A 13,955-nucleotide genomic window follows, 5' to 3' on the forward strand; every position below is an offset into this window, starting at 1 on the left:
CTAATATAAAATTGATCATTTAGTATTTAGAAAAAGAAAATGTTTGATTACACCCACTGGTTAATAATGGAAAGCACAGTTTTCTATTTACCTTCTCTTTAATCATTCGACTATACAGCCTCCATGTATTAGAGAAGCAGCCAATTAAGAAGTCATATGTAATGGTTTGGTCATACATGTGGTTTGGTGTACTACAAAAACCACTGAGCTAGGAGTCAAAACACCCAAGTGAAGTCTCAGTACTACCTATTCCTAGCCATGTAACCCTGAGTAAGTAACGTATTCTCTCTGAGCCTCCTCATTTATAATAATGGAATCATACCTGCCTTGTCTACCTCATTAAATTATTACATGGATTCAACAATGGAATGTAAGAAAAAGCACACTGAAACCTTAATTCTAAAGTATTACAATCATTATAATTAATGTAATATACTAATATAATGTAATATACTAGTTGTTACTACTAGTAAGAGAAGATCTGAGGGAGGACTGCACTGCTTACATTAGTATTCTGCATGTCTAGTCCCATCATGGAAGGAATGAAATGCATAGAAGGAAGGATACTGGATAGCTTCTCTGGCTCTACATATTCAGAGCATTAATTTACATTATTTTAGTTCATTCAAATAGTAGACATATGCACATTCAAAGGTAAGTGCTCAAAGCCAAATATAAATGTTTGGGAATTTTTCAATTTGGATTAGGCATCCCTCCAGTGGAGCACAGCCAAGAGCTGACTTTACATAAAGAATCAGAAAAAATGTACACAAGGCTTCAACAAACCATGGCATTCAAGGCACTATGACACACACTAGAGACACAAAGATAAACACGATTCCTGACCTTACAGTGTAGTGGTTGAAGCAGATATATATGCTGCCAACTGGAATAGCTCTAGAGCCTATAGAATATTGAAGGAATATTCTACCTGTTGACTCAGACTGCAGTTAATCTACTTGCATTCAGTACAAAGAAATATGATCCAAGTTAGCACATGTCAACCAACTCCGAAAAGAATGGACAGAAGTTTTTCTTTCCAAACATAAGATAAATCTTAAAAATTAAAATCTTACTATTATGTTCAATAGATAAAACCATGCAGGAGTTTATCTCTATTATCACACAAAATGTTAAAATACAACATATTTAAAACTCACTTTTGAACCAGGAGGCAAACCTTCTAGCTCTTTAGGTTTTATAAATGTCCGATGCTGTGTCTTGTGATCCATTTTCTCCTTGCAGGTCAAAAATTGTAGTCTGCATTTAGTACAGCGATGAACTCCTTTTTTCTGTTTACAAATAATATTAGAAATAGTAATTTCTATTACCACAAATCCTGGGACCTGAAATTGTTCTTAATTCTAATAGCTAAACAATGTAAAAATCAGTATTTTACCATATTCCATCATAAATAACACCAAAATATCATTTCATTATTTAAAAGCACTTCTTGCATTTGTATTTGGGTTTCAAAAGTATTTGTTACTATATAGGCAATCAACATGAAAATTATAACAATTAGGTTCTTTTTTTTCCCAAAGAAAAAGATTGATAGATTTATTTATTTTTAATAATTAATTTTATTTAGTTATTTTTCAAGTACAGTTTTTTTTGTCTATTTTCCCATCCCAGCCTCCCCCCCCTTGCTTCCCACCTCCCCCCCATTTCCACCCCCCTTAGTTCTCGTCCCTGTGTCCTTCCTATTTGTTCCTCCAAATCCCTCCCCTTTTTTCCCCTTAACTTCTCTTCCTTCTCCCCTCTGGTCACTGTCATAACAATTAGGTTCTAATGGGACAAGTTCTATATAGCATTTATAGGGTGAAAGCTTTTTGAATTTAAATTTGAAGTAGAAATTATTCAAACACATGATAATATGAAAAGGAGCTATACTGTATGTATCACACACATACTTTTCTCCACTATAATGCAAATCTTAGAAGCCATGAACTTTGTTTTGTATAAATACATGGTGAGATAAAAGTAGGTTTACAGTTGTGAGTATGCAAAAACAGTTTACTCTTATATTTTTATTTATTAATTATTGTATTATTTTCCATATGAAGAACTGTAAACCTACCTTTGTCCTACCCTGTATTTGTTAAATAGTGAGACAGACAGCAAAAGACTGACAGAGAATGCACATGAAAAGCAGGCAGAGTTTAACTAGTTCCAATGTCTGCCATTCCATTCTATGAGCATTTGCCCAGAGCCCTGAGATGGGAGACAATCTATTGTTCCTTTAGTTGGACTCAAATCTGCATACCTATTTTACTCAGGCATGCTTGCAATGTGCTAAGGATGAAAAAGTACATTTTTTAATAGTGTAGTATGCTCAACCAAAAATAATAGTGATCTGTTCCAAGGACAAAGAAAAGTGTCTGTTAAACTTTTGACAAGCATACTATATTGTTTGGGTGATTTGAAGGATTTTCAAGTGTAATCCTGACTCTGTAAATCTGCCTTCAGACCTAACATCAAAGAAGAATATGACTCTGAGATAAAAGCTTTGGCTGTAAATCAAATTTTGGTTCTGCCATTTACTAGAGAATGTGACATTGGGCAAGTAACTTACTTTCTACAAAGCTTTGTTCCCTCATCTATGAGATGAGAATGACCATATGCCTGTTTTGTAGAGTGGTGGTGAGGATTAAACAAGATAATACAAGTAAAAGCACTAGTAACTGTCATACAGTAAGTGATTAGTGTAAGTTAACTGCTTGTTATTATTATACAGACCTAATGAGGCTATATAACACATCTGAAATCCTTCACCCTTTCTTAAAAGTTGTACAAGCTGTATTATTAACTCTAAAATCACTTAAAACATAATATATTCTTTTATAAAAAAGTTACAACCACAGTTTAAAAAAAAATAAAATTGGCTCTAGACTCAACAATTCTTGTGTAAAATTGCACTAATGTCATCGCAATTATAAGCTTATAATCCTGCTATGATTTTTCAGTACTTTGTGAACAGTTACACAAATTGCAAGTACTTTGAAGGATGCCTGGTGACCTTTCGTATTAATAGAGCCTTTCCTCTGCTGACTCCTGACTGCCTCCCTCTTAGGTACTGGAAACTTACAAAAAACCCTAGGCACCCAGGGTGTGTAGGCAGTCCCCAAGACTACTCCCAGGTTTGTAGATCCAGTACAGAGGTGTCAATTTCCCCAAGACTACTCCCAGGTTTGTGGATCCAGTACAGAGGTGTCAATTTCATTTACACCGGGGCCACATTAGCCTTGTGGTTGCCTTCAAAGGACCGAGTGTAATTTTAGGACTGTATCAATATAACCACTCCTTAACAGTTAAGTGAGAGCTCCACACTGCCACTGGGCAGAAATAAGGTGCCTGGCCAGATAAAACCAAGGCGGAGGGCCGGATTCAGCTCGAGGGCCTTGTGTTTGCCACCTGTGCTCTAGTAGGAGGAATTATAAGACTTAGAAATTGTGATACCCACAGTTCTGATTTATTACAGTGAAAGGATACAGAGCAGGATTAATGAAAAAAAGTGCATGGGAGTCTGGAGGATACTGGTGCCAGTTTCCAAGCACCTTCTCCCAATGGAGTTGTGTAAGACACACTTACTCAATCCCCTAGCAACATCTATGAAGTAGTTTGGTTTTTTTTTGGCTAGGGAAGCTCTCTTGAGTCTAAGAGCTGAGATTTTTTCATGGGTTCTGTCACCAAACCTTCAGATGCCCAGAAGAAAAGCAAGTGTTCACCATAATCATATTTTTTTTGCACAAATGATCTAGAAAACCTGGTTGAAGGTTGCAGGCATGTAAAACACTTCTCAGTTAATAACAACGGTTCTAGAAGTTAGCCAAGACCAGTTATGCAAATAGACCCTTCTGAAAATATGCATGAATTAAGCAACTCAGACCTGCTTGGTTAACTCTTTCCTATACGTGTGGCAAGTTCAGATGTACAACTTGAGGTATGAAGAGTGACCATAGATTATATAAACCACTTAAAAGACACAGTTTATATAGCAGGCCCATTCTTCTTTTTCTTACCTTTCTAAGCATATATTACTCCCTCTGCACCTACATTGTACCCTGGAGTTTAGTAAAGCATGGGAGATAAAATTATGTTAAAAGCTTCATAATAGAGCTTTTATCTCCTACTTCCTTTCAAAATCAAAGGTCAAAAGATTAAATATAGAGCACCAAGACCAGTGTTTCCCAAATCCTGATCCTCAAGAAATGTTAACAGGTATTGAGCAAATAAAGGTTTCAATGGTCAAATAAAATTTGGGGATAAAATATACAATACCCCTTGCTTGGACATTTATGAGTTTTAGCATATTAGAAGCTCTGAAAAGTCTTATTTTAAAAATAAACAAAAGCTAATCATTTAATTTTATAAATCTAGCCATGTACTAAGTTTTTTTCCAGGAACAATTTTAGAGTAGATATCTACTAACATTTGATAGAACTTTGGTGCAGACCCTAGAACAGAAAGATCCTTCTTAAGGGTAGGTGGCATACCTACCCTTAAGGGTAGGGTGGCATACCAGGATAAAAAACTAAGCATGTGTTGGTACCATCCCAGTCATAACATAGATGGTCCTAAATGTATTTGGATATGCTAATTTTATGATTTTTCCCAATTAACAACTACAAGTTGATTTTATGATTATCAGGTGGCTAGAATTAAAAGCAATGTTAGCAGTAGTGCTAAATAAATTGGCCATGACAATGTAATCAATAATATGTAGTGAGCTGATCTGTGAGGAGACAAACCTTGAATGCATAATCAGATTCAGTGAATCCATGACTTCTGGTTTTGGCAAAGGTACCATTGCTTTTTCATACACTCAAGACTAGGTTTATATCAATGTTTTCAGCCAAAATAAAGGATAGTCTAATTGTGTCAGGGAAAGAGCAAGCAGGCATAAAATGAGAATTCAAAGGAAAGATGAAATCACTAGTACTGGCATCTGAGAGATTACATAGCAGGACTGGCAAGTCATCCAGAAAACAAGTTATAACATAAACATAATTCTCTGGCATAGTTTACATATCTAGAAATAAATCTCATTGCTGTTTCCTTTGTCACTGACTGCTACAAAAGACCGTTCCAGGCCACTGAAGAGAACCACATCTTTGCATAATAAAAAAAGGGCTAGAAATTGGAAATAAAGTTTGAAGAGAAAAAGGAAAAAGATTATGAGCCCTAAATCTTATCTTACTCAGTTCATACTTATCCCTTTCCCTGCTCCTGATTCACTACTTTTAAAATCACTCCCATTCTTACCACTCTTAGACCCCTGAAATATCCAATTTAATATTCCACTCATATTCTAGCTTCTCCTCCACTCTAGGGTTCCTATTTCTACCTGTCTTTCAGAATTTTCCCTACTCATGAGCCTCATCATCACCAGGAAGCAGACAAATAAAGGAAGTGGAAGTTTCACAAGTAGTTCAGCATAAATTATAAATGGTATCATTTGCAACAAATTTGCTTTCCTTCTAGAACAAATCTAGCCAGTGGTTTAAGTGACACACACACACACACACACACACACACACACACACACACACACCTTTTCAGTAAGACAAAATAAACACATAAGAACTGCTAAATCTCACCTGATGTTTCATGTAATGATTCATGTAGGGGGTTGCCATTCTACTAACTTTGAGGCAAAATGGACATAGCAAGTTCTTCGTGTTTTCATGGGATGCTCTAAAATGAGTTTCCACATCGGAAAATGTTGATGATCTAAACTGGCAAACCTAGAAATATAAAGAAGGTTTAGTTTAACTTCAAAATTTATAACTGATATGCAAGTACATCAAAGTAGCAACAGTGAATCCTTTGTTCAGATGAACATTAAGTTCTACTAACTCAGCTCTGCTGCCTATACAATGAAGAATCTTATTACTGTAAATAATAATGATAATCTTTGAAAGAGAAGTTATCATTCAAAGTTTAAAAATATATTCCTAAATGTAACTAAATTACTACCCCTTCCCTTGACTTAAATTTTCAAACTCTGATACCTCTTATCCTATAAAGATTATCCTGCTATTTAAAATGGAGTATTCTTTTCTTTGGATTTTAAATAGCATCCAGGATATGACAGAGGCAATTTATCTTTATCTTGCTATCTTATTGGGAACCAGTTCAAATTCTGAGAAAATAAAGGCCACAAAGCATTTAGTTGAGTTCCCCATAACTAACAGCATTTGCTATTTCTCTGGCATGTCCATATTCTTCCCTACTTGGTAATAAAGTCCATATGTTTGTCTTTTTCTAACAGAGTATTCTGCTTTTCTAGTATAGGGGTCAGTACTATGACCCATGGGCCAAATCCAACCCACCACCCACATATATGTGAATTAAACCAAGGGAGTTTCCATGACTAAAGAGGCTCTTCAATTTTAGTAACTTTTCTTTGAATAGTTAAAAATTCAAAAGAAACAACATTATTTTATGGCACATGATAATCAAATGAACACCTAACTACACAATAAAATCTGTGTGTACCTGGCAAATATATGGCATTTCACCGGGTTTGTGAGTGTCCTTCATATGTTGTAAAAGAGTATGTTCTGTTTCAAATGATAATTCACAGATTTTACAAATAGCTGAAATTGGAAAAAAACACATTGCACCATATTAAGGATGTATATAAATAAGAGGTTCATTTTGTACACCTATAACAACAGCAACAAGTAATAATAGTAATAGCGATGATGGTTCCAACAACTCTATAGTTGTTAACACTGTTAATGCTATTCTAAGAACTTTACTTGTATTAGCTTACTTAATAATTCCTATTTTTCAGATGAGGAACCTGAGACACAGAAAGATAAAGTAAGTGGCCTGAGATCTTGCAGTTGTACTAAGAGGCAGAGCTGGAATTTGAATCCAAGCTGTTTAACCCCACACTCTGATTTTAACTTTCACTGCAGTTACTTTTCTTATTAGAGTATAAATCAAGACCACTGATTTAATATTTGCAAAACAGGGAATCTGGTTTTCTAATTTAGCCCCTTACACACAATGCATGAGTTATGCCCTATTTACAAAAGGAACTTCAATTTTAGTAAATAATTGTATTGAAAATTTTCTATAAGTTAAAACTTGTTTTTCAACTTTGCCCTCAAACTACCAAGTCTATTTCTTATTCTTATTTTTTCTATCAGATTTCTTAAGGATTCCTCATAGTTTAGACGATGAAAATCATTAATGTTCATGACTTCAGTGAAATTGTGACTTACTAGAAAACTCATGAGGTGTGTGTGTACTCTCAATGTGACACTGCAGCTGGAATGGTGTGGGATACTGACGGTAACAGTGCTGGCAGGTGGTGTGGCTTTCCCAGCTCTCACTGTTCTGCTTCTCAAGTTCTAAATGGTGTTTCATGTGGTTCATAAACCTATAAATAATTGTCAACAGGTGCAAATATTCAGATTTATAACCAACGAGTCACAAATAAGTTATCTGAGCCTAAATGTTAAAACAGCAGTTGTATTACTCAAAATAATATCTCTAAGCCACAAAATCCTCTAGAAAAGTATGCACTTTATGTTTTTTAAAGATTTTATTTATTTTATAGAGAGAGGGGAAGGGAGGGAGAAAGAGAGGGAGAAAAACATTGACCGACTGTCTCTTGCATGCCCCGAACCAGCCTCCTGGCCCACAGCCCAGTGTTCATCCCACTGAGCCCAACCAAACAGGGTGAAAAATGTGCACTTTAAATAATCACTTTCATTAAGTGGCTTAGTAAATCTATTTGTACAAAATAATCTCTTTTGTACAAATATGAAATAATTAATATGAAATACCACTAATTTGCTAGAACTCTCCACTATTATTTCAGGTTAAATTTTTTGTAAAGAAAAACAGCAGGCTTCTTTTTCATATATGAAATACTATTTACATTTTAAAACAAAATACTTAAAAGAAGGAAATCCTACCACCAAAAGCAGTTACTATAGAGTCAGGAGGGAAATCTTTTGAAGGCTTTAAATATATAAAATAGGTTTCAGCTGTTTAAAGGAAATATTATTAGTATTTTTATGTGTCTTGGTTTCTAAATGCATGTAATGCATTAATAAGTATTAAATTATAGCATTTTAATACTGATAATTTAATGGTACTAGTTTCCTTTTAGCACAAATTATTCCTTTTAACTTGCAGGCTCTGAACTTTTTAGTTCAATACCATCCATTTCTACTTCTACTATGTCAGATTCCCAAAAAGGCTTCTCATAGGGAGGAAGTATGACCTTCGATGGCAGAGATTATTATCGAAACTGGCATATCTATTTCAAAGGCTTACTGAAACTTTTTACTGAATTTCAAAATAAAGTTATTCTATCAAAATAACAAGACTGTGTCAAATATTAACCATCAACCACTATTAGTCCCTAAAGGAAGTAATGAAATGAAGTGATAATGTCATCAATCTAGATACCAATCATTATGGAGGCTTTGACATTTATCTTTTCATACTTCCAAAATACTAGTTCATTTTAGAGCCGCTTATGTATGGTACACTTTGAAATGTCTTTTTTCCCTCTCATTTTAACTTTTAGACTTGAATACATTCTATTCAAATCTATTTTAAGTTTTAGTCTTGCCTAAATAATATAAAGGGCATAAGCCACTAAACTTTCAGCTCATGACTTTAAGAAATAAAATCTGTATAAATAATCTTACTCAACTAGCTATCTTTCAATTATTACAATGCCCCTATCAGCAGCTCACACTGCTTAAACCCCTTACAAGGCTATTCTTAGAATAAAATAGCCCTACATTGGTTATACTCAATGTAGAAAAAAATATCCAACAATATGTTGATAGGGCAGAGAATGGAAATCTTGAGCTATTAGCTTCTAACATTCTCCAAAACCAACAATTTGCCATCCTATTTTTTACTATTAAGGTAAAATGTTATTTAACACATATGACAGTGTTTACTGTTCAGGTGTCATTTACTGAATAATATGTCAAAAAAGCTACAAAATTCCTAGATATTATAAAACATGGATAGCTTAAACTTTCTAGATAGTCTGATAATGTAGAAATCTGTAACCAGTCTTCTGAAATGATAACAGAAAATTTCTTATTTAATATTAAATGACTAATCTTAAAGGAAAAGCCAAAAAACTTTTGCTAAATAGAACTTCTACTGTCATATGCATAACATTTAATGTGTTTTACTGTAAACATGGTATAAACATGAAAGGAGGTCACAGTGTCTCAGTGTTATATCTCAAAGTACAATTTCTCTTCTGTTAAGCTACTGAGACCATTAACAACTGATGGCTATTAGGGCTTGATAAAAAGGAGGTAAAGAAGTGTGAAAACTCATATGAATAATATTTGAAAAACCTTTGGAAATTGTAAAGCCCTACCCTAAACATAGTATTCATAATTTAGTTTATGCTTATATTATAGTACAGTTCAGCATTTTTCTATGTACTTCATTCTAAATCTAAAATTCACCAGAAAATAAAATAAATTCTGGGCTTACAAATTACCTACAGGATGCCTAAGAATGTTACTTACATATGATGGTTATCAAGGGTAAATATTTTTAAAAGTTTACATGTGTGCATGAGTCACAATATAGGTACATAAATTTCATGTAAGGGAAGAGCACTGATGCCTGCAATTTACTCTGAAAAGCATCAGAAAAATCAGATGGAGCCCTGGCTGGTGTAGCTCAGTGGATTGAGCATGGGCCTGAGAACCAGACAATTGCGGTTCCATTCCCAGTCAGGGCACATGCCTGGGTTGCAGACCGGTTCCCTGCAGGCCAGTTCCCAGCAGGGGATGCACGAAAGGCAACCATACATTGATGTTTCTCTCCCTCTCTCCTTCCCTTTCCCTCTAAAAGATAAATAAATAAAATCTTTAAAAAAATCAGATGGGTCTATGAATGAATAAATATATAGTAATACAAGTACAGTAAAATGTTAATGGTAGAATTGAAGTAGATAAATACATACAGATGCTTTTTGTAAAATTTTCAATTTTGCTGAATAGTTAAAATTTTGTATAATTAAATGCTGGAAAAACAATGTCAGGTTACATGGTATAAACAATGAAAAATGCCTATCAATGTCTAGTTACTTTGTTCTTGTTACTATCTCACTTAGGATGACAGGTATGCAATATGGCATACAACTCAAAGGCTGCAAAGCACAAATTCCTAAAATTTAAAGCATATATGTATAAACCTTCAAATTCCACTGAGAATGAAATCTCCACTTTTAAAATGTGCTAAATTACAAAATCAAAGCAGACATGTCTCAAAGAACTGGTCCTCTTCTAAAAGTCACTTTGTACTACAAAGTAAATGTCTCAAAAGTTATAAATACGAATTGAAAAATTAGTACATTAAATAAGACTATTATGGAAGTCAAAACTGGATTAAGTGGTTCTTTTTGTGATAGAAAAAGCAAGATTGAAAAGCAACTAAAAAATAAAAATGTCCCCTGATATTCTCCTAGTTTAATGATAAATATAAAAAATGTAATTTCCCCCTAGGTTAAAATACATTTTGTCCTTTCTTATGTTATATGAAAGAAATACAAGTAAATGGACCCAACTGTCAAAGTCCTAAAATAAAAGAAAGGAAAAAGGCTTTTCAACATGATAATCTGCCTTTGTTCTTTCTAGAAAGTGTTAAAATTGCTTATCTAAGATGGCAAAAAAATAAAGATACAATATTACATCTGTAGCATCCCAATTTTCAAACAAACAGAAATATTTACATACCTGATATTATTTTTAAGAACTTTCAAGCAACTGAAGCATTTAAAGGTTGTGTAAGTTTTCTGTTCATTGTCAACATCTCCTTCATGTTTTCCATAGTAAAAGTCACTAACTAACATGATCAACTTTTCCTTCTCTGTACCAGTCTTATCTTTACTTTCAGTACTTGAAATTTCTACTTTGATCATCTCCAAAAATTTATTTAGCATGTCTGGACAACAACACTGAAAGAGAAAATATATAAGCCATACTTACATCTCTTAAAAATTAAATAACTAAAATGATTTTGAGTTTAAAACTAGGGCCAGTTCATGTAAAACTGTGCTTGGCACTATCTATACCTGGAATGATATTCACCAAAATGTTGACTTCTTTCTTTATATAGTCTAAAAAATTCAAGCAATATATACCTTTTTTATGTTCATAAAGAAATAAACAGAAAACCTTTAGATCAGGGATGGCTATATATCAACTTTTTCCCTTTTAATTAAATTTTACTGATATAAATATCTAATAATAATTTGCAACTTGGCCAAAAATCAAACATTTCATATATATGTCAAAATATAGCTTAACATAGTAGTATTTCAGTAAAGTCTGGTTCCAACCAGACTTTGAGCACAGGTAAATTGCCATTCTGTAGACTCAAGGTACCTAGAAAATGTGTGAGACACAAGGAATGAAGCATCAGTTGCATCTTGAAAACCTCAACACATTCTATCTAGAATGTTGAAATATCATGGAAATCTACTTCATTAATAAAATCAATACTGCATATAAACTGACCTTAATGGTGAATACTTTCATACACAAGCTTTTTATTGCCCATGAGATAAACTGTGTACAATAATCCCCTTACTGTACACAATTTTCAGTTGTAGAATTTCCTTATTCCTTAATAACTATTTCCTAAACACACAAACTACATATAAACAATGCAATCACAAAGTGAAAGACCTTAAAAAATAAATTACAAGAAAAATTATGATGGAATTCAGACCAATAAAACCTGTCAGACCAATTAAATCTATCTTATGAATAAATACAAATGTTTAACTCAACCACTACAAACAAGCAAGCAAAATAGAACCAGAAACACTTAAATAAAGAACTGACAGTAATCAGAGGAGAGTGGGGAGAGGGATAATGGGGGAAAATAGGGGCAAATATATAAAGGACACATGGACAAAGCCAAATGGGGTAGGTTTGAGGGTGGGGTGAAGAGCTGTGGTGGGATGGAAATGGAGACAACCATACTTAAACAACAATAAAAAAAAAAAAAAAGAAATTTCGTGCAGTATCACAAAAGAAAAAAACAACTCTGGTGAAAAAAAACAACAATTGATTAAGAAGGGCTGAAAATAAAAAAGATAAACACAGATTGTAACAGGCAAATGAACACCGTAAGAAAGCCAAGGTTGTGAGCCTGATATCAAACAAAATAGAATCAAGGCCAAAAAAGGGACAGTTTATAAAAACACAAAAGGGTACATTCATAATGAGGTTTAGAAACATAGGTTCTCCTATATTCCTAAATGGTAACAACTATAAAACAGAACTAGAAGATATCAAAGAAAATAGTGGTGATAATGTGAGACTTTGAGACCCTTCTCAATCCATGACAGGACAGACAAGTATAAGTGAATATATAGGAACCTAAATAATGTATTAGTACATTAGATCTGATTGATAACTATCAAATTCCATATCTCCCCCCAAATACCCCTTATTTTCAAGTTTCCAAATAACATTCACATATTTTTAAAATGGAAATCCCTACTGTAATCTTATAAAATCTAACTGGTATGTCTCCCATAGTTTTAATCACAAGCAATGCTAAAATAAGATTAAAAAGCTACACGTCAGAGAATGTTTGCCACTTTCTCCAAATGCAGGGGTATATACAATATGGTATGTTTTGTGCATAAAATGAATTAAAAAATAAGAACATTTATGTGTGCCTGTGTGTACATAAAGCAACAGAAAGAGGATACAAATTAATAAAAAATATTTCCTTTGTAAGTCATATTGGGAACTAGGCAAATGAGACAGGTGTGAGATTTTTTACTGTATACGTTTTTACACTTTTTAAAAAATTTTTTTATTGATTATGCTGTTACAGTTGTTCTATTCCCCCCTTCATTCCCCTCCACCCTACCCCCATCCCCACCGTTACCCCCCCTTTAGTTTATGACCATGTGTCTCAAGTCCTTTAGATTCTATATTTCCCATGCTATTCTTGCCCCCCCATCTATTTTCTATCTAATGTCTATGCTACTTGTTTTCTGTACCTTCTCCCCCCTTCTCCTCCTCCCACTCCCCTGTTGCTAACCCTCCTTGAGATCTTCATTTCTATGTTTCCACTCCTGATCTAGCTGTCCTTTTAGTTTGCTTTTGTTTTAGGTGTGGTTGTTAATAACTGTGAGTTTGTTGTCCTTTCACTGTTCATGTTTCTTTAACTTCTTTTTCTTAGATAAGTCCCTTTAACATTTCATATAATAAGGGCTTGGTGATGATGAACTCCTTGAATTTGATCTTATCTGAGAAGCACCTTATCTGTCCTTCCATTCTAAATGAAAGTTTGGCTGGATAGAGCAATCTTGGTTGTAGGTCTTTGGATTTCATGACTTGGAATACCTCTTTCCAGCCCCTTCTTGCCTGTAAGGTCTCTTTGGAGAAATCCACTGACAGTCTGATGGGAACTCCTTTGTAGGTGACTGTCCCCTTAGCTCTTGCTGCTTCTAGGATTCTCTCCTTCATTTTAATTTTGGCTAATGTAATGATGATGTGCCTTGGTGTGTTCCTTCTTGGGTCCAACTTCTTTGGTACTCTCTGAGCTTCCTGGATTTCCTGGAAGTCTATTTCCTTTGCCAGTTTGGGAAATTCTCCTTTATTATTTGTTCAAATAAGGTTTCCACTGATGGCTGTGCCTTTCCCCCTTCTGGTACCCCTATAATTCGGATGTTGGAGCGTTTAAAGATGTCCTGGAGGTTCCTAAGACTCTCCCTCATTTCTTTGAATTCTTGCTTCTTGACTCTTTTCTGTTTGGCCATTATTTGCTTTCTTCTGGTCCACTCCATTGATTTGAGTCCCAGTTTCCTTTTCATTGCTATTGGTGTCCTGTGCAATTCCATTCATTTCAATTAGTTTTGCCTTCATGTATTTGTCTAATTTGTCGGTATAATCAACCAGTTCTGTGAGGATCCTGAT

At 34.1% G+C, this 13,955-nt stretch overlaps 1 protein-coding gene across 6 annotated transcripts in view; it reads right to left on the bottom strand.

The window, feature by feature from the left end:
- Window positions 1–13,955, bottom strand: part of ZNF280C (zinc finger protein 280C) — a 77,418-nt gene that overhangs the window by 18,784 nt on the left and 44,679 nt on the right. For all 6 annotated transcript variants that reach the window (XM_037147091.2, XM_037147086.2, XM_053662356.1 and 3 more), the window contains 5 exons: window positions 10,749–10,969; window positions 7,239–7,396; window positions 6,502–6,602; window positions 5,601–5,747; window positions 1,161–1,292 (listed from right to left, as the gene is read on the bottom strand). In XM_037147091.2, coding sequence (XP_037002986.2) covers window positions 1,161–1,292; window positions 5,601–5,747; window positions 6,502–6,602; window positions 7,239–7,396; window positions 10,749–10,969 — 759 coding nt within the window. The remainder of the gene's footprint in view (window positions 1–1,160; window positions 1,293–5,600; window positions 5,748–6,501; window positions 6,603–7,238; window positions 7,397–10,748; window positions 10,970–13,955) is intronic.

This window comes from Artibeus jamaicensis, unplaced genomic scaffold, assembly GCF_021234435.1.
Source record: "Artibeus jamaicensis isolate MK-2021 breed Jamaican fruit bat unplaced genomic scaffold, CSHL_Jam_final contig_240, whole genome shotgun sequence".
NCBI lineage: Eukaryota > Metazoa > Chordata > Mammalia > Chiroptera > Phyllostomidae > Artibeus > Artibeus jamaicensis.